This window comes from Pogona vitticeps, chromosome 5 (assembly GCF_051106095.1).
Source record: "Pogona vitticeps strain Pit_001003342236 chromosome 5, PviZW2.1, whole genome shotgun sequence".
In the NCBI taxonomy this organism is placed as follows: Eukaryota; Metazoa; Chordata; class Lepidosauria; order Squamata; family Agamidae; genus Pogona; species Pogona vitticeps.
In genome coordinates, this window is record NC_135787.1 from 93,930,808 (window position 1) to 93,954,721 (window position 23,914).

The 23,914-nt window shown below is 41.4% G+C and overlaps 1 protein-coding gene across 1 annotated transcript in view; it reads right to left on the reverse strand.

Annotated features, from left to right (window-relative positions):
* The window catches only part of ABLIM2 (actin binding LIM protein family member 2), a 130,663-nt gene that overhangs the window by 37,532 nt on the left and 69,217 nt on the right, over window positions 1-23,914 (reverse strand). Inside the window, exons 12-14 of the mRNA XM_020805785.3 lie at window positions 18,888-18,986; window positions 2,176-2,277; window positions 933-986 (exon numbers count right to left, since the gene is read on the reverse strand). Of these exons, the coding sequence (XP_020661444.3) occupies window positions 933-986; window positions 2,176-2,277; window positions 18,888-18,986 (255 nt within the window). The remainder of the gene's footprint in view (window positions 1-932; window positions 987-2,175; window positions 2,278-18,887; window positions 18,987-23,914) is intronic.

The window sequence follows — 23,914 nt, forward strand, 5'->3', positions numbered from 1 at the left end:
GTTCTTCTTGTCCCAGCTGGAACCACCTTTGGTTCCAATTCAAGCCCAAATTGCTGACAACTGATCTCAAGAGTGCTGGATTTAAGAACACCTATTAATGCAGATTGGGAGGCTGATATCATGACTGCAGGGTTCTCCTCTTGACCTACACCCATTTGCTATGATGTCTGAAGTGAGTCTAATATACCTACAGATTTTCTTTTCCCCAAGCATGGGTTACTTAAGTGCATCTGGCTGGGTTCTGACAATTTGGGCCTTGTGTCTAAACAGCTCCAATTTTACTTACCAATATACTGTTTCACTCTCTCCATTGTTTGGTGAACAACAACGACGGTTGCCAATAATCTCCTTGATTTTTTGTACTTCTTTGTGTATGCTATATGATAATTTGCACTTTCATGTTCATTACAATTTTGGAAAAATGCTTCCATGCACAAAAAAGTGCTATTGTATTCTGTTGCACATAATCTATGAATGAACAAATAACCTGCAGCAAGCACAGAGTACCTCATACAGGGATTTAAAGAGTACTCAAGCTACAGGCAATGTATGCCTTCATGATTGTAGAGCTTTCCTTTATATGGATACTAGACAAGAAAAGAGAGAAACAAAACTCTAGGCTAACCACACATGCTTTTACATGTAATTCTTTAAGATTTTGTGCGTACAAACACACACACACACACACACATACACAAATCTAGGAAGTGAAATAGATGCAGTGACAGATTGACAAAGATATGCCTCAGTTCCCATGAATGTACAGTAACAAAGAACGAATGAACTGTCTATCTGGATACACGCTCATGCAATCAGAATAGAGGTATACCTAAATGAAAATACAACGGCAGGACACAGACAGAGGTAAACATACAAGAGGAGGGGAAAGGATCTGGTGAGAGCACACTGCAGCAGAGAAAAGCAGACTGTACCATGCTGTTTGTAGATAGGGGGTTTCCTATAGATGTTATCTTTTATTCCAGTGTCTGAGAAAAAGGAAAAGAAAAAAAAAACCAAAGAGTAAGCAAGCATTTTGAGACATGATTTCTCTTATGTTAAACACCTCAAATGATCCCCACGTATATCTTGGGCAATGGCACCAGCATGACCTTAACCTTCTACTCTGTGAAGCTAAAGAGCTTCCATCCATGCGTGGTCACAACGCTCCTTCTCTTAAGTGAAACTCCCTCCAAATGCTATAAATGTTATAAATGTTATAAACAGAAAATTGTTCCATAACCTCAAAGCAGCTGAGCAGAAAGTTAAATTTCTTTCACAATAAAATGCAAATAAAAATGCAGCAAGCTTATTGTATACTGGTATACTGTACAGTAATTGCTAACATAAGTTCAAGACAAATTGATAAGGGAGATCTCTGATCAGATCTCCCTTGAAAGCAGTCATAACGGTCTGAATCAGAATCATTAGGGGCCAAACTAGATATTATGTTGAACATCTGTGATTAGAGCAGTGAACATGTTTTATCAGACCCATGGTGCCAGCAGATGTTATTTCCTCAGCTATTAAATAATCAACTATTAGATATAGTAGTGAGGGGAAATCAAAACATACGGCTGCTCCTTTCCTCCCTATTCCATGAATAACAATCTGTGTGCTATTTAAACTGGTGGGAAACAATTTTTATTATTATTTTAAAACCCTGCTCTTCCACTGCTGCAGCCCCAATTCAGACTAGGTCTCACCTGCATGGAGGCAAAGAAGATGAAAGGAAATTCCATCACAAATCTCTGGCCTAACTTGTGGTTTGATTTCTAACAAGTTGAGGCCCTTAGAAGTAAGTTCTTAGAGTAGAAAAGTTAAGGCCTATCTATTGAACCCTTCTACTGATAGTAATATACTACTGGGTATGCAACACTATTATTATTATTATTATTATTATTATTATTATTATTATTATTATTATTATTATTATTATTATTATTAGTAGTAGTAGTAGTAGTAGTAGTAGTAGTAGTAGTAGTAGTAGTAGTAGTAGTAGTGGTAGTGGTAGTGGTAGTGGTAGTGGTAGTCGTCGTCTTATTTCACTAACGTTTATATAAAAATAAGCTTGTTGACTATTTTTAATACTACTAGAATGATATGGGTTTTTACATGTATACATTGGTAACACATTACTGATGGCAGCAACTAAAAATTAAAGCGTTAAATGCCTACCTGGAACATGAAAATGCCTAGGTGCCTGCTGATACAAAGATGATGAAGATTTGCTGTCTGAGTACATGGATAAGCTTGGAGTGCTCCGACCACTTTCACTGCCTCCAAAGGGAAGAGCAAAAAAAGCATATAAAACAAAAAAAAAATGGAAAGCAAAGTAGATAAATTCAAGCATAACAAAGCTTTGTAAAAATAACTTGTTAATCCAACAGGTTCTTAGGAACAGTTAATAAAGTTCAAATTAGTTTTCAGTAGTCTGGCTTCTAATTCTGTAAGCGTTTGCTGTACTCCTCAAACCCTAGGAATGGAAGAAAGATTTATTGCTTCGAATTCTAGGTTGAATTAGACAACGTGCTTAGCCTGTAACTCGAAAGGATTGTCTGTAATTAGCACTATTTTACACTTGAAACAGGACTCCCTCAGAAATATACGCCATTGCAACCAGACATACAAATTAAACCCATGTTACTTTCCAATGGTCAGTCACAAAACGAAGCAGGCTAAGGTATGTAGGTGAGGAAAACCATTTGCCATGACAGAAAACCATTTGCCACTTAAGAGAGCACAACTTCTAAATATGTGGTCAAGTGGATCATCTAGCTCTACCTGCAATTTTACAGGAAAACCAAAAATGGCATGATTGGGAGTTTGTTCTCAAATGATACCTGAATCTGAGCTGTATCATCCCCCAAAATGTGTTATTCTGACGTATCACAAGGTGGAATCCCACCCAAACAATTCATATCATATAAATTCATGCCATATAATCTCATTGTCCCGTCTAACCCATGAGTGTCCTGTAGTGAGTCCAGTAGAGAATCAGTCCCAGACCCTCCAAAGACACACATACACATACACAGATACATACACTTTCTCTCACACACGTGCACACAGAGAGCATGTGCAGTGGGCCTTCCTTGATACTCACCATCTATAGTCAGGGCCAAGGAACAAAGCTGAGGCAGCCAGTGAGACATACTTTGAAATGCAGCTGATGATATGCTTGCTGCCTGCTGAACATGCATGTAGACATGCCCACACCCACACTGAAAGATTCACATACAGGTGCATGCATAGTGAGCTTTGTCTGCCACCTCCAGTCTGAAACAGTAAGTAGTGGGAGAAACTCAACACTGGCTGAGTTGCCAGGCAGCTGTCTCCTCCCTCACATCATCTTCCCTAGTTGGTGGAAGGAGTGAATTCCCCTGAGCTGAGGTCTCAAGGAGTTCTCCTGGGGACCAAGGCTCGGTTAGGAGTTGCTCCTTTACTCCCTTCCCCTATCTAAAAGCATGGGACTTGGAGGAAGGGGCTGGGAGAGGGGTAAATGGCTTTATCAGAAAATAGATTTTAGGCATCTGTCTCACAAAATAGTCTCAAGGCATTTACCAGTTATAAGCAGATACTAGTTTTTTCTCTATTATTACTAATTTCGGTACTCTCTTCTGCAATTAGCCTCAGTAAGTTATGCAAACCTTACACACACATCAATATGCTTTTGGCCATTATGTCAATATAATTTGGGTTTACAGCTCTGCTTTGTGTGTCACTGGGTATTTAGTATGGACCTCCCATACTATTAATTCACTTGTTACAGATCAGCTAAAGACAGAACTTCTATGTCACCTGACCAATAGTCAATTTAGTTCACAATAAGATTGACACGTGTGTAGGGAGAAATTGGTTCACCCATCTTTGAGGTTTTAGAAGGTGAAACCAAATATCTACATAAGAAAAAATTAAGGGTCTGATCAGTTCTAAACTACCTGTATACATTTCTGAAATATTTACTCCAGAACAAATGCTGAGAGCTGAAGGAGATCTTCACCCAGCTAAATCACAAACCCTCAAAACAAGAGTGATACAACTAGGTGAAATTGCAGTAGACAATGAGACAAGATAGAATTATTATTATTATTATTATTATTATTATTATTATTATTATTATTATTATTATTATTATTATTATTATTATTATTATTATTATTATTATTAAGAACAGAAAGCAGAAACCTTAAGGAAGTACTGGACAAATATGCATAAAACCTTGAAAGCAGTATAGGCTATACAGCCAATAAAAGGTAAAGGTAAAGGTTCCCCTTGACATTTTTAGTCCAGTCGTGTCCAACTCTAGGGGGCGGTGCTCATCCCGTTTTCAAGCCGTAGAGCCAGTGCTTGTCTGAAGACAGTTTCTGTTGTCATGTGGCCAGCGTGACTAGGGAACACTGTTTTACCTTCCCACCAAGGTGGTACCTATTTATCTACAGTGGTGCCTCGCTTAACGGGTGCCCCGTTTAACAAACAATCCGCATACCGACGAAGATTTTGCGATCGCAAAAGTGATTGCAAAACGATGTTTTCAATGGGGGAAAATCGCTTTGCGATTTTCCCCCTACGCCCCATTTTTGCGCAGCTGATGGGCGGGGCTTCGGGCGGATGGGGGGAAGGGATTCCCCTCCCCATCCTCCGGAGCTGTGCTGAAATGCCCGCTTCAGCGTCGGCTTCGGGAGGGGAGGGGGAAGGGATTCCCCCCCTCCAGAGGTGTGCTGAAATGCCCGCTTCAGCATCGGCTTCGGGAGGGGAGGGGGAAGGGATCCCCCCCCTCCGGAGCTGTGCTGAAATTCCGGCTTCAGGAGGGGAGGGGGAAGGGATCCCCCCCTCCAGAGCTGTGCTGAAATGCCGGCTTCGCCTTCTCCCAGCTGACCGGCGGTGGTGGTGGAGAGGATGAGAGGGTGGCTGGGGGAGAGCCGGGAGGCAGGGCAAGGCCCGGGTGTTCCGGCGGCCCTCCTCCTGGTGGCACGGCGGCGGCGGCGGAGACGGGGGTGAGGGGTGCTTCGGAGAGAGCCGGGAGGAGGGCAAGGCTCGGGTGTTCCGGCGGCCTTCCTCCCGAGCCCTCGCTCGCCCGCTGCCCAAGGACGCCTGATGTCTCCCGGGCTGGCTAGCTGGCTGGTTGGCAGTGCTTTGCTATGATCGGTTCCCTGCTTGGGGAACTGATCATGGCAAAGCAATGCTTTTTTAACAGCTGATGGGCGGTTCCAAAATGGCTGCCGCTGTTTTCTGGACGTATTCCTCGCTTACCGAGGCGGCGAAAATGGCCGCCCCTATGGAGGATCTTCACTGAACGGTGAGTTTTTGCCCCATAGGAACACATTAAACAGGATTTAATGCGTTTCTATTGGGTTTTTTGTTCCATTTAGCGACGATTTCACATAGCGACGTTAATCCTGGAACAGATTAACGTCGCTATGCGGGGCACCACTGTACTTGCATTTACGTGCTTTCGAACTGCTAGGTTGGCGAGGAGCTGGGACAAAGCGATGGGAGCTCACTCCATCACGTGGATTCAATCTTACAACTGCTGGTCTTCTGACCCTGCAGCACAGGCTTCTGCAGTTTAGCCCACAGCACCACCACATCCCAATAGTTAATATTAAATCTCAATTTTTTGGTGGCACTTAGTTACCTTCCTCATATCCTCATTTCTCATTTCTGATTCCCACCTATCTTTCTCAGACATTATTTTTTCATATATTAGGGTGTATCATTCTATAAGGCTTTCTACCCTGCTTCCACCATAGGATAATCTGATAAGCATTTTCCATCTTAAAAAAAACCTACTTACTTTTCAGTTATTTTCAAGCCAATCTATACTTGCCTTGCACCTTTAGATTTGTTATGCAAGCACTTTATATTTGTTGCAAATTCTTTTCTATACAATGTTCTCAATGAAAAATAAATTTTATTGGTATGTCAACAGTTTAGTAATATTTTGTCTGCATTTTGATTACTTTATTCCTGGCACTGACCACATAATTATTTCTCTGTTAAAACATGTGCAAGTGAAAGGACTCTGTGAATGCTCTGAAATTTTCTGGACTAAATATACAGAATCTTAACTTGCCTCATTTCAGATCTGTATCGGTCAATGTTACAGTGTTATTTTGCACCTTTCTGGGTGACTAATTTATTTTACCTCTTTCTGTATGGCTGATTTGTTGCTTTTCAGAGAATAGTATGACTGATTCTAAAACAATCGAATTAATAGACACATGCAAAATTGTAATCTTCACACTAACAGCACAGCATGCTGCAGCTCTGCCTTCAGAAAATCAGGTCACGAAAAATTTAAGGAGATTGCAGGCACATCATTCCAGGATACACCTTTAAATGCATGTATTCAGACTGGGATGATATATTAGGTTTCCTAAAATAATTTGAGGTCATTCCTGCTTCATCCTCTCCAGTGATACATTCTCATCCCTTTAATGGCAAGTCCCCATAATATTTTATGAATGTGTTGGATCATCAAGTCATGGTTTTATAATGCCATAGCCAAAACACTGTGATATATAGAATGTACTGCTGATTATGGGCAAACAATTTCCTCTTGTCTTACAAACTATCTTGTAGCTCCATGATGTAAACCAATTTATAATTACTCTCTTTATGGCATTATAAAGCAGCTGGGGAAACAAAAGAGAAGTTCAATTTGGAGAAGAGGATTAGAAAAATAATTCAAGTCATTAGGAAGCAAGCTAGTAAGCAAGCGAAAGCCAGAAAAAAAAATCCAAGAACTACATGACTGATGCTAATTCAGAGGAAATACTTCAGCATGAACAGAAGGATTAATTAACATGATGAGGGCTGGACAGAACTGTGAAGCCAGCCCTGTCAAGATTTCTGTTTTTTCTATCCTGACCTTTGATGCCTCAATTTTGAACAGTTTCCTCTCTGTACAAAAATCTTTTTTTTCTAGATGCAAACTAGATACAAACTAGATATGAACTACATTTTCCTTTTGTATGGATTTTCTGAAATGTGAATCCATCAAATGCATGCTTCTATGCATTTTGGAAAGATGTTCATTTTCCTCTTTACATCCAGCTCCTCTCTTGCCCCAGAATGCAACCAAAGTCCAGACATGAAAGGATTCCTGGTTGCAGACTGGGACCAGGTCTGTTCTGAGAGATTTAGGCTGAATAAATAGAAAGGCTACCTACCTGTAACCATGATTCTTCTAGTGGTCCTCTGTGAATTCACACAAGTGGGTTTCTTCTGCACCTGTGCAGGACGTTTTGGAAGTTTCTAGAGCTTCAAAAAAGATCTGACAATGAGATCCCCCCCAAGGCACAAGCTCCACCTCCTCAACTTTCCTCTCTGTTCCTCTATAGTCCGCCGCTATCAAAGTGGAATGTATATAAATATATGGATAGACAACGTGACAGATAGGGGGAGGAAGGGACGGAATGTGTAAATTCACAGAGGACCACTAGAAGAACCATGGTTACAGGTAGGTATAACGGCCTCCCTCTACCTCACAAACGGGGGTCGCTACGTCACTCTCAATCACTCTTCTTTTCCACTGCCACCAACCATTCCCTCAAATAAGTAGCTTCAGGCCAAAATATGATTCAAAATAAAAACTCAGGTTTATTGGGTACAAATAAAAGGAATGGTAAATCACTTATAATTAAATAATAATTCAATCACTATAATAAAGGCACTAGCATACACAGACTTCTCACAAGACTCTCAAAATATATCACAGATCTCCTAACTCCTCTCTAAACCCTATCCAAGCCCTATCCAAGCCCTATCAGTCCCTATCTAAAATCTCTCACACACATTCACTCCCATTTTATACAACAGCTCCACCCCTTATGTCCCACCCTCCGTCACACCATTGGTAGATGACTCACAGCTTTAGCAGTGACGGACAGGTGAGGTCATAGCTGTATGTAACAGTAGGTAACCTCTATTTCTTCTTTGTGGCCTCTGTGAATGCACACAAGTGGGTGACTGACAAGCTCACTTACTGGATGGTGAGATATCATGGTAGCAGAGATATCAGGGTAGCCCTGCCGAAAGCGGCATCATTCTTCACCCTGACATCGAGGCGGTAATGCTTTACGAAGGTCGAAGGGTTGGACCAGGTTGCCGCTCAGCATATATTTTGTAATTCGATTCCACAGTGTAGAGCAGTCAGCATCAACATTGCTCATGAGCTTTTAGCTGATCAGGAACTGGTTTGCCTGATAGTTCATATGCTAAGGCTATAGTCTGGACAATCCATTGGGATATAGTTTGTGATGAGGCTGAAGAGCCCTTGTTAGGACCGTAGAAACACAAAAATAGCCTGAGGGATGTTCTGAAAGCTTTTGTTTGATTGGTGTAAAAAGCCAATGCGCTACGGACGCCCAGTGTATGGAGCTTGTGCTCTATAGATGTAGATGGGAACAATGCTGGTAAAATTATAGGTTGATTAATACGGAAATTCGGAATCACTTTCTGAAGAAACGATATGTCGAGGTACATGGTAACTTTATTGGGATTAAATTGTAAGTATGGAGGATCTGACCTAAGGGCTGCTAGCTCGCTGGCTCTTTTGGCAGATGTAATTGCAACCAAGAAAATTGTCTTTAAGGATAATAATTTTTCATTGCATGTAGCCATTGGTTCAAAAGGTTTGTTAGTGAGAGAGTGTAGAACCATTTTTAAAGAGCATTGTGGTACAATCTTTTGTATTGGAGGTCTTATATTCTGAAGGCCTTTCATAAAGCTTTTCAGGATAGGATGAGAAAACAATTTGGCTGATTGATGTTGAGGTGACTGATGAGCCACAATTGCCGATATATAGACTTTAATGGTAGAGTACGAAAGTCCGAGATCAAATAGATGAAGAATGAAGGCAAGCATTGTTTTGAGTGAGGTTGGGTTTGAAGGGAGATCCTTAGATTCTTGAAACATTTCCATTTGTTCTCATAGAGTTTTATTGTGGAAGGTTTTCAAGCTTGATCTAGGATTCTCTTGAATGTGGGATTATCCTCCACACTGTCAGTCTCAGAGATGGAATGTCTGGGTGTAGGATTGACTCGTTGTTCTGGGAAAGAAGATTTGGTATCAGCGGTAAGTGTAATATGTCTCTTGCCAACATTTTGAGGTGGGTGAACCACAGTTGATGTGGCCACCATGGGGCAATGATTATGGTTTCTGCTTGACATTGCCTTATCCATATGATTGTTCTCTATATTAGTGAAATTGGTGGGAACATGCATAGTAGTTGATCTGACCAGTCTAGCATGAAAGCATCCCCGACTGATTTGGGATCGATACTGGCTCTTGAGCAATATCTGGGGCATTTGGTGTTGTGTCTTGTTGCAAAAAGGCCTATCAAAGAGTATCCCCATCTGTGGCAGATCGTCTGAAATGTGTAGTCATCTAGTGTCCACTCGTGTGTCCGGTTGGTAGTCTGCTCAGATGGTCCTCTAGGTGATTTTCTTCTGTTGCCATGTGAATGGCAATTGGGAAGACTTTTTAAAAGCCTGTCTTGTATTCTGTGCCAGCTGATCTCTGAACTGTGGAGCTGATGTCGATGTCAACTGGAAAGGTCTTTCTTGAGGTATGGGTGAAAGGACTGTTGGTAGTGGTATGGTTGGTGCTGATAATAAGGCTTCCGATATGCAGGTTTTTTATATCGCTACGGTTGCTGAGGTGTGTAAGATTTAGCTTTTCTGAGTTTGTGTATATTCTCCATCATCTCGTCAGTTTTGGAGTTAAATAAACCAATGGCATCAAACAGGAGGTCCTCGATTCTGTTCTTGGTATCATCAAGGATATTAGATTATCTGAGTCATGCATGCCTCCTGATTGCAATTGAAGTAGCCATTGCTTTAGAAGCAGCATCTGCGGTATTCCTGGAGGCAACTCTCTGTTGTTTGGCAAGAGTTGTTGCTTCTGTGTAAGCATTCAATAATTCCTGTTTAGTAGCTTCTGGTGCATTTTGAAGTGCAGGTAAAAATTTATCCCATAGGTGTCCCTGGTATGCCCCCATGGCTGTTTGGTAATTAGATACTCGAATCAAGAATGATGTGAGTGAATATAATTTCCTTCCCAGAAGATCTATGTTTCATCCCTCTCTATTCGATGGTGTTATTGAGGACTTGTTTTTTGCTTTATATTGTGTGGATTCCACTATGATTGAATTAGGTGCCGGATGCTTCAGTAGGAACGTGGCATCAGTACCGTGTGTTTTGTAGTGGTTCTCGACCCTTCGGGGAATCTGGAGGGATGATGGTGGTTTGTCTTATGATTCCTTCACAAGTTGAAGCATAGCTGGAATTAAGCTTAAGCTCACTGGGGGAGTCTTGTCTTGTTCCAAATCATGGAAAACTAAATATTTTTCTTTAATAGATGGTTCTTGTACATCTAATTGAAGTATTTTGGCCATTCTAAGTATCAGTTGTACATAAGAGGTGTAGTCTTCTGAGGGTGATGGAGGATGGTTGTTGAGTGTATCCAAGGTTGGCATAGGGTGCTGTGGTGGCAGGACTTCTGAAGATAAAGAGTTTTCATCTTCTGGAAGATGTTGAAGGTGAGTGATCTGATCGACCCATAGGAATTTGTGGTATTGGATCATCATGTGTTTGTATCGGTACTGATCATTTCTTGGTATGGTGTCGAGAGGGAGCTAAATATGTAGTAGTTGTTTCAACGTTACGATGTCTTTTATTTTGCTTGGACTTTTTCTTTGGCACCAGGACTTCTGGAGCCACAGACTTTTTGCGAGATGATCTGTCTGGATGATGGATAGATTTGTTTTGGTGCCTGCATCGATCTGGAGAATGCCATGGAGGGGGTGCATACCGTGGTCATCTAGGTTCGTCATAATATCCATATTCTTGGCATCTCTGCGAGTAGCATTGGTCATGACATGGGTGTCTGTGACAATGACACAGTTCAGTATGGTAATATTGTTCTCTGCATTGATGTGATTGTCAAGATGGAGAAACATGCCTCCTTTTCTCTGTCCATTTCCTTGGTGAATGATTTGGAGATTCTGAGTCTGTCCCATGATAGGTAAACACCCGCCCTGAAGATTAAGGGCTAAAAGGGGTTGGAATGTAGCTGGGCTGGAATGTGTCTCAGCCTGAGAGTCGCCAGAACTTGGCGACAAGCTGGTGACAGAGTGTGCTGGCTGTGCCGACATCAGTACCCGGTCTTCTCTATCTGAGAACGGTGGTGCTTCTTGAGAGGACTCCTCCAAGATGACTGGAGCTAATGTCATTGGTGGTGGTTCTATAGCAGTCGTCTTAGATGATTTCTTTGATTTTTTAGTCTTATCTCTATGCATTTTCTTTTTTGCAGAGTCGTCCACTCGCATCTGCCTCTTAGATGTCAAAGAAAATTTAGGTGTCTTTTGGGATTTGTTGGCTTTAGGCGGGATCGATGTCGAAGTTGATAAGGATTGAGTTGCTGGGCTAGAAACAGGTTGTGTAGTTTCTGACCTAGCAACTTCTGTCACTGAAGCCAACCTCCATTGTTGGTTTTAAATTCTTTTTGTAAAGATAGGATCTGAGGCATTGTAATCTTAGCTTGATTGTGGGTTTTGTCAGCTTCTTACATTCAGGACACGATTGGGTTTGGCATAGGTCTCCCAAACAAAATAAGCATTTGTGCCTGTCAGTAAGAGGTATTTTCTTTTGGCAAGTAATGCACCTCTTAAATGGTCCCGGAGGGGCCATAAAAAAGGGTAGAGTGGGAGACAACCATTGAGGGGGAAGGGGAGGGGTTGGAAAAAAGGTGGGAAAGTGAAAAAAAACTGTCGTATGAAGGGTAAATAACATCTAATCACAAGAGGAATAAACTAATAAGGATCTATTGAGGGGAAATCACGATGAATAGCTATTAATTCTAAAGAATGCTTGCTTTCCTTTCCTTTCTCAATTGCTCTAGTGAGCCACGGTGGAAAAAAAGAACTGAGAGGAAGGTTGAGGAGGCAGAGCTTGTGCTCTGGGGGTGTATCTCAATGTCAGATCTTTTTTGAAGCTCTAGAAACTTCTGAAATGTTCTGCACAGGCGCAGAAGAAACCCACTTGTGTGCATTCACAGAGGCCACGAAGAAGAATTATCTGGGGGGGGGAAATATGATTTAGCAACTTCCTCACACATCTGTAGACATGGGAACTAGTCTGAAGCAGCATCTCAGCAGGTATCTCAGATTTGGAGACAACTTTATATCAGGAGATCATAACCAACCAGTATCCACACAGAGGCTTTTCGGTCATACACCTAGTTATCAGTGGAATCAGATACACCGTTTGTTTCTTTTCAAGCAAACCCCCACTAATCTTTCTTTTAGGAGTGGTGATAAAGGACTATTCATTCCCCACTTTGCTCCCATTCTTCGTTTACCAGTTGATACTGGCACATTTCTAACAGCCACTCATTTGCTGAGATGCTAAGCTTCAGCAGTGATAAACAAGGTAAGTCATGAAATTTTAAAAGAAATGTATGTCTTTCAGTTGGCATGTGCTAAAATAGATATTAAATATAATTTAAGTCATCTTTGGTCCTTTTCCTACCACCAGAATATTTCTGTTGTGAACATGTAGGAAAGTTATATTGGAGAATTCTCTGCTTGTCAATTTTCACCTCTGTAGTGAAGTGACTTCTCCACAAGCATTGCAGAGGTAGACAGGACATCTGTTAATTTCACTTCTGCTTTCTGCAACCTTGGCAAGAAAGTAAATTGCAATTTATCATTTTTGTTGTTGTTTAGTCATTAAGTCATGTCCAACTCTTCTTGACCCCATGGACCAGAGCATGCCAGGCCCTCCTGTCTTCCACTGCCTCCTGGAGTTTCGCAAAATTCATGTTGGTAGTTTCAGTGACACTGTACAACCATCTCATCCTCTGTCATCCCCTGCTCCTATTGCCTTAAAACACTTTCCAAACATCAGGGTCCTTTCCAGGGAGTCTTCTCTTCTCATGAGATGGCCAAAGTATTGCAGCCTCAGTTTCAGGATCTGTCCTTCCAGTGAGCACTCAGGGTTGATTTCCTTCAGAATGGATAGGTTTGTTCCAGGGGACTCTCAAGAGCCTCCTCCAGCACCACAGTTCAAAAGCATCAATTCTTCGGTGGTCAGCTTTCTTTATGGTCCAGCTCTCACTTCAATACATCGCTACTGGAAAAACCATAGCTTTGACTATGTGGACCTTTGTCGGCAAGGTGATGTCTCTGCTTTTTAAGATGCTATCAAGGTTTGTCATCGCTTTCCTCCCAAAAAGCAGGGGTCTTTTAATTTTGTTGCTGCTGTCACCATCTGCAGTGATCATGGAGCCCAAGAATGTAAAATCTTTCACTGCCTCCATATCTTCCCCCTCGATTTGCCAGGAGGTGATGGGTCCAGTGGCCATGATCTTAGTTTTTTTGATGTTCAGCTTCAGACCATTTTTCCACTCTCCTCTTTCACCCTCATTAAGAGGTTTTTTAATTCCTCCTCACTTTCTGCCATCAGAGCGGTATCATCTGCATATCTGAGGTTGTTGATATTTCTTCCGGCAATCTTAATTTCATCCAGTCCTGGCTTTCGCATGATGTATTCTGCATATAAGTTAAATAAGCAGGGAAAGAATATACAACCTTGTCGTACTCCTTTCCCAATTTTGAACCAATCAGTTGTTCCATATCCAGTTCTAACTATTGGTTCCTGTCCCACCTATAGATTTCTCAGGAGATAGACAAGGTGGCCGGGCACTCCCATTTCTTTAAGGACTTGCCATAGTTTGCTGTGGTCCACACAGTCAAAGGCTTTTGCGTAGTCAATGAAGCAGAAGTAGATGTTTTTCTGGAACTCTCTGGCTTTCTCCATAATCCACTGCATGTTAGCAATTTGGTCTTGAGTTCCTCTGCCCCTTCGAAATCCAGCTTGTAGTTCTGGGAGTTCTCGGTCCACATACTGCTGAAGCCTACCTTGTAGGATTTTGAGCATAACCTTGCTAGTGTGTGAAATGAATGCAATTGAACGGTAGTTGGAGCATTCATTGGCATTGCCCTTCTTTGGGATTGAGATTTAGACCGATCTTTCCCAATCCTCTGGCCACTGCGGAGTTTTCCAAAGTTGCTGGCATATTGAATGTAGCACCTTAACAGCATCATTTTTTAAGATTTTAAATAGTTCCACTGGAATGCCATCACCTCCACTGGCCTTGTTGTTAGCCAGGCTTTCTAAGGCCCACTTGACTTCACTCTCCAGGATGTCAAGGTCAACAAACACACTATCTGGGTTGTCTGGGATGTTCGGGACTTTTATCATTTATGTTATTGTAAATACATATACAATTGCTGTACTAATTTCCTTTCAGGGTAGTTTAATAATAATAATAATAATGTTCTATCAACTCAATTCTGATTTATGACAACCCTTTTCAGGGTTTTCCAAGTAGAGAGTCCTCAGAAGTCATTCACCACTCCCTTCCTCTGGGGGTGCCCTGGGACTGTGCAGCATGTCCATGGCTATACAAGCTAGTTCTTCTCCCAAGAAGCACAGTGGGGAATAAATTTCCCAACCTCTGGCTCAGGAGCGAGATACTTTGCCACTGCACAAAAATATACACAAAAGTAAACACATTCATTATAAAATTTCAGAATACAGAGGTCAGTTGAGCCTGGAGAAATCTGTGATCTTCCAGATGCTGTTGAACTACTACTCTAGATATTCTTCACCACTGGCCAGGCTGGCACAAACTGATTGGAATTGGGGTCCAATGGGGTCCACCAGCCACCTAACCTGTGATGGCAGAGGAATCCACAGAAGAGCAGAAAGGTATCAGCAACTAACCAGGCAGATAACATGCAGTTAGTATCCTAATTACCAGAATCAGCAGCTTGATGTGCAAAACAAGGACTGGGGTGGGGGTGGGCAGCTGAAAAATGCAAAGAAAGCACTCAAGCATTCATACAACTTATTTAGAAACTCTGCTCTGGACATCTGATCCTACAAAACAGAAAGGCAGGAAACACTGCTGAAATAAAGTTCTGCACATTCGTAATGAAAATTAGCTAGCTTGAAAAAAGGAGTCATGGCCCAGGTGTGCCAGTGAGTAATTCTGACCTTGCTGGTGAGCTCTAGGTGGTTCCTCTTTCTCACAGTGATGCTTGAAAGAGGTCAGATAAAATGACCTGGAAATTTTAATCTTTGATGCTACAAGGGATTCCTGGCTGTTATTTACAATTAAAGGTACAAAGATACTCATTAAAGATACCAACAATACATTTTCTTTTCTTTGCCATTGGCCGTTCTTAGTAAATATCAGAAACAAATCAATGACATCTGACAATTCCATATTCTCTGTTGAATAGAGAAGCATCACAACTGTCCTAAATATCACATTCTCTCTCTCTCAAGAAGCAGCCTTTACCTTTTAGGGAACTCTGCTTTTAATGACACATTGACGTTTATTGTCTAGTTTGTGTAACTGTGTAGTTTGCCTCAGTTATAAGTCAACCTATGGTTTCCTTTTAATGTTTGGTGATAGCTCTATTTCACAGGCTAGTTGTAAACAAGATGTTGTAGCTTTGTTTCCCACAGAGTCATGAGTTCACTGCTACAGCTGAAGCATGCAGAGCGCTGCTATGGCTGGAGAAGCTACTGAATGACTAGGATCCAGCAAGAGATGCCAATCCAGCTGATGGAGGACAAGGAGAGCTGCACCAGGCTGTCCTAGAGCAAGAGGGTGAACACACTCACTAAACACATCAGCATTAGTTACCACTTGGGGCATGACATGGCTGAGAAAGGTGTCAATGAGACAGTCTCCTGCCCCACAGAAGAGATGACAGCGGACACCTTGACCAAGCCTCTTCTATGAGACCAGTTTATGGACTTATGTGACAAGATGGGTCTTGAGGAGGGCAGCTTCATATGAGGTTGAGAAAGGGTGTTTTGCATATGATACCTTTTAAGGAGTTTTTTTTCTTTCAGCTGTGAGAGACTTTTTTGCACTGGATTGGATGTCAGACAACTCAGTAACAGCCAATAGTACCCTCTCTACCTCAGGTTCTCTTTCCAGCCTTTCTTCCAGTAAGTGTTCAGTAAGAATGTTAGAGTGTTGGAAATGGAGCCTAAAGAAGACAGAGTTACATGTTCTGTCAACCTATGTAACCAGTCAGTTTGTCAGTAATGAAGCTAATTAAACAGCTAAGCTCAGAGATGTACCAGGTTAACCTTTTCCCACACAATATATCTGTTTTCATATAAGAACGGTATGTAAATGGAAACATTTTATTCTTCCTCATTACCAGAGTCTCTGAGTGAATGTACTGACACAGTAAGTGCCAGCTGAGATAAACTAACAAATAAGGGGTCTTCTACTAAGAAAGACTTGTAGCTCAATTTGCTCTTTAGGTTCCTCACTGAACCACTTTACCCACTGCATAATTACAGACAGTTTATTCTATGATGAAGCAAGCATCAAAATTCCTCTCACACTGCATCCCCCCCACAGTGATGGCACTTTAACATTTTATGCTGTTAGCCGCCTAGAATGGTCTTAACCAAACAAATGGGCGGGATATAAATAAATAAAATAAAATGAATAAATAAAGAAACAAACAAACATTATTGTCTTGCTTGGCTCAGAATATGTCAAAATCATTTTAAAACCTCTCTCAGCTTCAGCTACAACTAGAAAATAGTGGTGCTGGACTATTTGTAGGCATGCAATGGAATTTATGGAAAGTTCATGTGAAGTACTTTGTGTAATTGTGCAGTTTGCCTCAATCAACTTTCCCCAAATTGGTATCCTCCTGATGTTTGGACTGTAGCTTCTATAATCCTTTGTAACTGACCATCTTGGCCTAATGATGTGTTCTAAAACATTTGGAGGGTTTCTAGATTAGGACCTTGAGAATACATTGAGAATGTGTGGTGGTTCCAGCCCTGGACGTTGCTACCATATGTTTTCTAACAGAGGAGTGAGCACCTGAGACTCACAAGGGAGTGTGCACAGAGGACACACAAAAAGAAAGCTGCATGGGAGGAGGGCTTGGTGTTTGATTTTATCCAGCAATTTGAGATCCACCAAATAAAGCCATTCACACAATCAAGGCTCAGTGGACAGGGAGAGTCACACCTAAGTTGCATCATATAAGCCAGTGCTGGGTAACCCTAACCCTTCCCATCTGTCTACATTTGAGTGCAGAACAGAACCACACTTGTGATGCAGCTCTCAGGATGTCTGCTTTCACTCAGCTGGATGGAACGAACATTCTGAGACCTATCATTTTCCTTTGGTCATTACTCTGAACTCAAGAGCCTGTTACTTGGACTGTTATTTTCCCAGCAGCACACAAAGCAATGCTGGTTCCCACCCACAACAGCAGCAAGTGCCCCTGAATATGTGTAAGAGCTGTGGGCAGTGTGGCTCAAACATTCATGTAGCAGGAGAGACCACCAGAAGGTGTAGATAACACAATACAACACAAAGCAATAGCCACCTGCATCAAATCTGAGGGAAGTCTCCAGAGACAAAAATGAGTCACTCGCAGGAATTAATAAGAGAGATTCTTCTAGAAGAGCTAGAATTTTTGTGGCTATTTGGTTAGGCTGCAGATGGGAAACTTGTACTGCCCCAAATTTATCTATTTGTCTTATTTATTGGCCACCTTTCTCCTGATAAAGGGATCCAAGGTGGCTCAGAGTATTAAAAATAATAGAATCAAAAACACTGTAAATTATATAGTAAAAACAATTAAACTACGAAACTGATTCAAATACACTAAATGTGTAAAACGTTTAAAACTATCTGAACTAAGAAATGACATTTAGAGACTCAGTCACAATGGTTAAAAGCCACAATTGCTAAAAGCCTGACTGAAAAAGTGGGTCTTCAGCTGTTGGCAGAAGGATTAAAAAGGGAGCGACAACCTGACCACCTGAAGGAGAGCATTCCAAAACCTGGGAGAAGCCACAGAGGAGGCCCTTCTCTCATGTCCCCATCAACTGTGCTTCCACTAGCAATGGGACTCCTCTGATGATCTTAAGCACCAAGTAGTTTCACATGGGGAGACAATCCCTCATGTTGTCAGGGTGTAGCTTCCATCAACTCTAGCAATCATAGACAAGATATAATGTAGTTTTTTCCTAGGTTTACACATGGCCCAAGGAAGGAACTTGCTAAAATGTTTGAATATTCCTAACATGAAAATTCACTATGCTACCTCCCTGGAGCTCAGGAAATTCAGCACCACTTTTATGCACATCAGAGAAACTAATTTTAACTTAAGATCAAATAACTGGCCTTTTAGAATCCAATACTCATATTTCCCTGTTTTCATTTCTAAATTAGGAGAATATATTCCAGATGCTGCACATCTCTGGGAGCTAAGCAATTTTAAACTAGGTTCCCTAAAGCAGTCTTTTCCTCTTTCTGTCTTTCTTTTGTACGTGCTCCCTTTGCTATTTCAGTCATTGTGCCTTTTTTGCTTTGTGTTACACGAATCATGAATAAAACAGGCACTCTTGGAGAAAAAAGAAAAATGTTTTATTAAACAAATTCAGACTTTTCACTATTTTAGATATGAAACAGGAAAACCCATTAAAAAATTCAAGAAATCTTTCCAGATAGTTTCCAAATGGAAAATTTATGTCCACACCACTATTTCTTTGGCTTTATTAAAATATGCCTATGGAATTAAAATGCTGGAAATAATAATAATAGTAATATTTATAAAGCTGAACATTTTGAAAGTTGAACATTCTTATAGTACTAGTAATTATAAAATATCCATTAAAGAAAAGTTTTCAGTAGGTAACTCACAAAGGTTAGAGGAGTAAAATCATCTATTAAAGGGACATGCACACACAAACATCAAGAAAACCACACTGGGAGATGTCTACAGTTATCACATCACAAATGCCATTCCTGGACCTTACCTTTGAAGAAAGGGATGTAATGATGTCTGAATGTAGATGTAAGGCTTGTGTGTTGGGGCAGGGAGAGGCAGCTACTGGTACCAGGGGTCTGAGTACCAGCTAGGGGGCAACAGAAAGTTAAGTGAAAATAAACTCCTTCTCATTTATGTGCAAAAAGCTATAAAATACTCAAAGCAATGAAAAGTCCTCTTTCAGGAAGTGTTTTATTTCTAACAATGCTAAAGGTTGTTTGCACCTGAGTTGACAGACAGGATATGAAAAGGAATAGCAGAATTGGTTTTGAGAAGCCCTCTGCCTCATCATCTCATTACCTCCTCACTATCTCATCTCACTCCAGCCCTTTGGATTTAAGTCCAAATCATTTCCATGGAAACTACGCCTGAGATGTTCCATTTCTGTGCTGCTTCCTTTGCTTAGGATACAACCCCATTTTCTAACCAGGAAACTCTCCCTTCATATTCAGCTACACAGATCCAAGCAGAGGGGGAGGACTTCTTGAGCTATCTTGGTAGCCTTTCTCCATTGTATCTGGTTTTCTACTTGCTATGAATACAGTAACACTGGGAAAGAGGAAATTCAGCACGCATAGGCTCCTTGCAGAAGACTGAAACAAGGATTGCGTAGGAATCTGGGCCTCTTTAGGGACCTGCAGTTTATCCCAGATGCCAAACAAGAGAAGGCGGAGGAATGAAGATAGGTATATTTCACAAAATGTCCCCTCAGCTACAGCTGGATCTCCCCATCTAAAGCTGCAGGGGACATTCCCAGAGAACAGCACCTCAGCCTAGGTTCACTTTCCCTCAGCCAAGTTGGTATCTTTCCCTGTATCCTTCTCTCTGTAACCTTTGACTCATTCCAGCTTTCATTCCCTTGCTGCAAATTCAACTGAAAGTTCTCATTCAGAAAAATGGGGAAGACTGGTGCTTCCTTTGTGTTTTGTGTGGGTAGCCATTTGGTGCAAAAGCATGATGATAGGCCTGCACAATCTGCCATCTGTCAAGCCAAATTCAACCACTGCCAGGTAGTTTGCTTCAACAGGTACATGAAACCCCATTGCTTGCCTGTACTGGTGTGTATCCTGAATGGTTGTAGATTGTATCTGACTTCATGAGTCACACATTGTGTAGGTTTGCAGTAACCACACCGCAACTTAAACTTTCAAAGACCTGAGCTCCTAAGGAGAATTTTGAGGAGAATCCAAGTTATCACTGTGGTTAGAAAGTATGTACAGTGGTGCCTCGCTTGACAACGTTAATTTGTTCCAGCGAAATCGCTGTAGAGTGAAAACGTCATCAAGCGAAATAAAAAAGCCCGTTGAAATGCATTGAAAACCGTTCAATGCATTCCAATGGGCTGAATACCTGTTTGTCCAGTGAAGATCCTCCATAGGGGCAGCCATTTTCGGTGCATGTAGTGCGAAAAATTCCTCCTAAAAACAGTGGGCCATTTTGAAAACCCGACGATCAGCTGTTTTGATCGTCATAATGTGAAGAATCGGTTCCCGAAGCAGGGAACCGATCATCGCAAAGTGAAAAAACCCTATTAGAACATCATTTTGTGATTGCAATTGCAATCGCAAAAACATTGTCGTGAAGCGGATTCATCGTTATAAGGGGTAATCATTAACCGGGGCACAACTGTACATGTAAAGATTTCCAGTGTACATTTCACAAGAAATTGCTTACTCTTTGAGTAACTGAAGATTAATTTTAATAATATCTTGGAGGAAAAACTTTTAAACATTACTTGAGAGCTGAGACTGAATATATAACTAATGTGGAGCATGGAAACAGCAGCTCTAAAAGCAGTAATACATGCTTGAATATCCATTTGAATTTTGTCACTGGGTCTTTTCCAAAGGCCTTTTCCTGTCAATATTTGCAATACATGGACAGGCAAAGTGAGAATTGTTCACAAAAACAACTGTGCTTTCCCACTTGGAAGAAGAACTTATCAGCAATGGGAAAAGAAGATCCATATGGTCATTTCAGTAGCATGAATTGCTTGCACATTGATATATACCTCATAGAGATTAACAAGCCCTAGCTTATAATTGGTTTTAAAACATGGAACCTATATTCTGATTTGGGTTAGTAAGATTTTGTGGAAAAAAACATTTGTGTTTCTAACAAAAAGTAGGCATATTGAAAGAAAGTAAATCTGTGGAGAGACAGAAGGGTAATACAGCTGAATGGATCAAGTGAGGAGGGAAAAGTCACAAGGTATGTGATGGGAGGTCACCACAGTAAAGCAGAAACCACATTTTTTTCAAGGTAAACAAAGTTAAAGTCAATAGAAAGGGAATTTTCACAATTTTCTAGATTTTTTTTTCTGCAAAAGAACAGGTTGTTTACCTGTAACTGCAGTTCTTCAAGTGGACGTATGTGAATACACAAATATGGATTTTGTGGCTGCACAGAAGACAACCTCAGAACCTTCTAGAGCTTATGGAGAAGTGTTTCCCCCCTCCCCCTCCATTACCATGCATGACTAGGCACAACCTAATGGCTTTCCTTCAGTTGTCTATCTACAACTCAGATATAAACTGAGCATGACACAGAGAAGGAGGGTGGGATGTGTGAATACATGGACGACCACCTGAAGAATGAGTTACAGGTAAGCAACCTGTCCCTTCTTTGTCATAGTTTCTGTGAATCACACTTATGGGTGACTAGCAAGCTCACTTATCACAGGAAGGATGTTACACCACCACAAATGAGAGGATTGCCCTGCTTGGAGCAAGCATCTAGTCTATAATGCTTCATAAAAGTAAACAGCTCAGAGCAGGTCTCACCCTTGCAGATGTCAGGTAGTAGAGTCCTCTTTGGGTCACAAGGGAAGTTGAGTGGAGTGGCCTCTAATACCCTGAGGTCAATGGGCCATCTTATAAGCCAATCTGATGGTTTCCACAACCCATTTGACAAGCTCTAGGATGACACCGGGTTGCCTTTTCTAAGGCCTTGGTAACGAAGGAAAAGTCAAGCAAACTTTTGAAGCACCCTCATATGAAAGATGTAAAAAGCATATAAGGTGTGAAGCTATTTATTGGGAGATGTCTAAGGATCCAAAAAGAGGATCCACAAATGGTTGCAATGTATGAAAATGAGACACCAAAATAAGAAAGTAGTATCTGGCAACAAAATGATTTTATATTTTGTGAAATTGTAGGAATGTGGGTTGCTTTGAAATGCACCACAGTACACTAGCACTAGTATACTAGCCGGCATGATAGCAACAAGGAAGGTAGACTTAAAAGTTAGCAGCCTAATGCTGGTGGTCACCATGGGCTCAAAAGGAGGTCCCATCGACTGAGTAAGGGCTAGTGAAAGAAAGAGATCAAGGCTCCCATCGATGACGAGTATCAGAGTAAGTATCAAGCTGGACTTTCAAGCATTTCTTAAGTATAGGTTCTACAAAGAGATGAGATGATGGGTAGCTGTGAGGTTGCTGTGACACAACAGCTGCTAGGGTAGACATGTAAAGAGGATTGGAGGAGGCACCTCTGCTTTGCGGACAGTACTTGCAGCACTCTTATGTAGTTCACCGACATTGTCAGCAGGAGGATAAATCAAATCTGTCCTAGCCACCAGGGTGTTTATCAGAATTACATCTGCTTGTTCTTGTTTGATTTTGATTATTGTTCTGTAGCTTAAGGGGATGAGAGGGAACACGTAGAGAAAAGTGTCCATTCAGTGCAAAGTGAATGCTTTTCTGACTGACCCAGTGCCACATTTCCCACAGGAGCAATAGCTGTGACATCTGGATTGTGAAAGGTGGCAAATACATCTATTTGAGGCATATCCCAGTGCTTCACTATCTGCATGAATACTCTCTGAAAGAGCTCCTACTCATGAAGTTGCCTTGTAAGATGACTGAGGGAGCCTACCAGTTGGTTGTCCACTCGTGAGATGGATGTCATACAGTAGACACCATTCCCAAAACTGGATGGTGAGATGTAGTAGGGAAAATGGATAAGTACCTCCCAGATTATGTGATACATCACTGCTGTGTTATTGTTGGTTATCTGTATCACTTGATCTTTCAGCTGCCTTTCAAATGCTTGAAATGCCTAGGAAATTGCCAACAGTTCAAGACAATTTATGTGGTACAGATGCTCCATTGCTATCCAGGAGTCATGAATGGTAATGTCTTTGCAGTGTGCTCCTCACCCACTGAGACTTGTGTTGGCTGTAACCAGGTGAGGCTGCCTGAAGGGCATTCCATTTAACAGGTCAGTAGGTATTGCAGATCAGGATAGCTACACAATGAGATTGGCAATCAGAGTCTCTTCATCTGGTGATCCCTAAAGGGACTGAAGTTGTGGAGAACCCATATTTGCAGTGGACAGATTTGTAGTCTTGATGTTCCACTACAGTGGTAGTAGATGCCATAAGGTTCAATAGTAAATATATTGCATGGGCTGTAGATTCTGTGTCATGCTGTAACTACAGTACTTAGTGAATAACGGTGGTGAACCAGCCAATTTCAGTAGAAATGCTCTTGCTGACTCTGAATCCAATACCATTCTAATGTATCAGATCCATTTGGTTGGAATCGGATGACATTTGGAGACACTGACATGGAGACTGAGGCTCAACAGCAAATGAGGGAGTACTCTGAGCTAGCCACTAGTGACCAATCATCTATGTAGGGGAATACTATGATACCTCTTAGACACAGGTATACAGCAATCGATGCCATGCACTTTTTTGAAGACTCTGGGTGCCACTGCAAGCCCAAAGGTTTGGACCTTGTAGACCTCATCCACTAGCAGGAATCAGAGATAATGGCAAAAGGTTGGTCTGATGGAGATGTGAAAGAAAGCACCTGTCATGTCCATAGTGGCAAACCAGTCTCCCTCACTGAGTAATGTTAGGATGGAAGATAACATCATCAGGTGAAACGTCTTGAGTTGTTGTTTATGCCTCTGAGATCAAGTATAGGACTTAATCTTCCATCTTTTTATAGGACCGTGAATTATCAGGAATAGTGATTGCCTCTTACTTCCTGTGGTCGTACACCTCAAA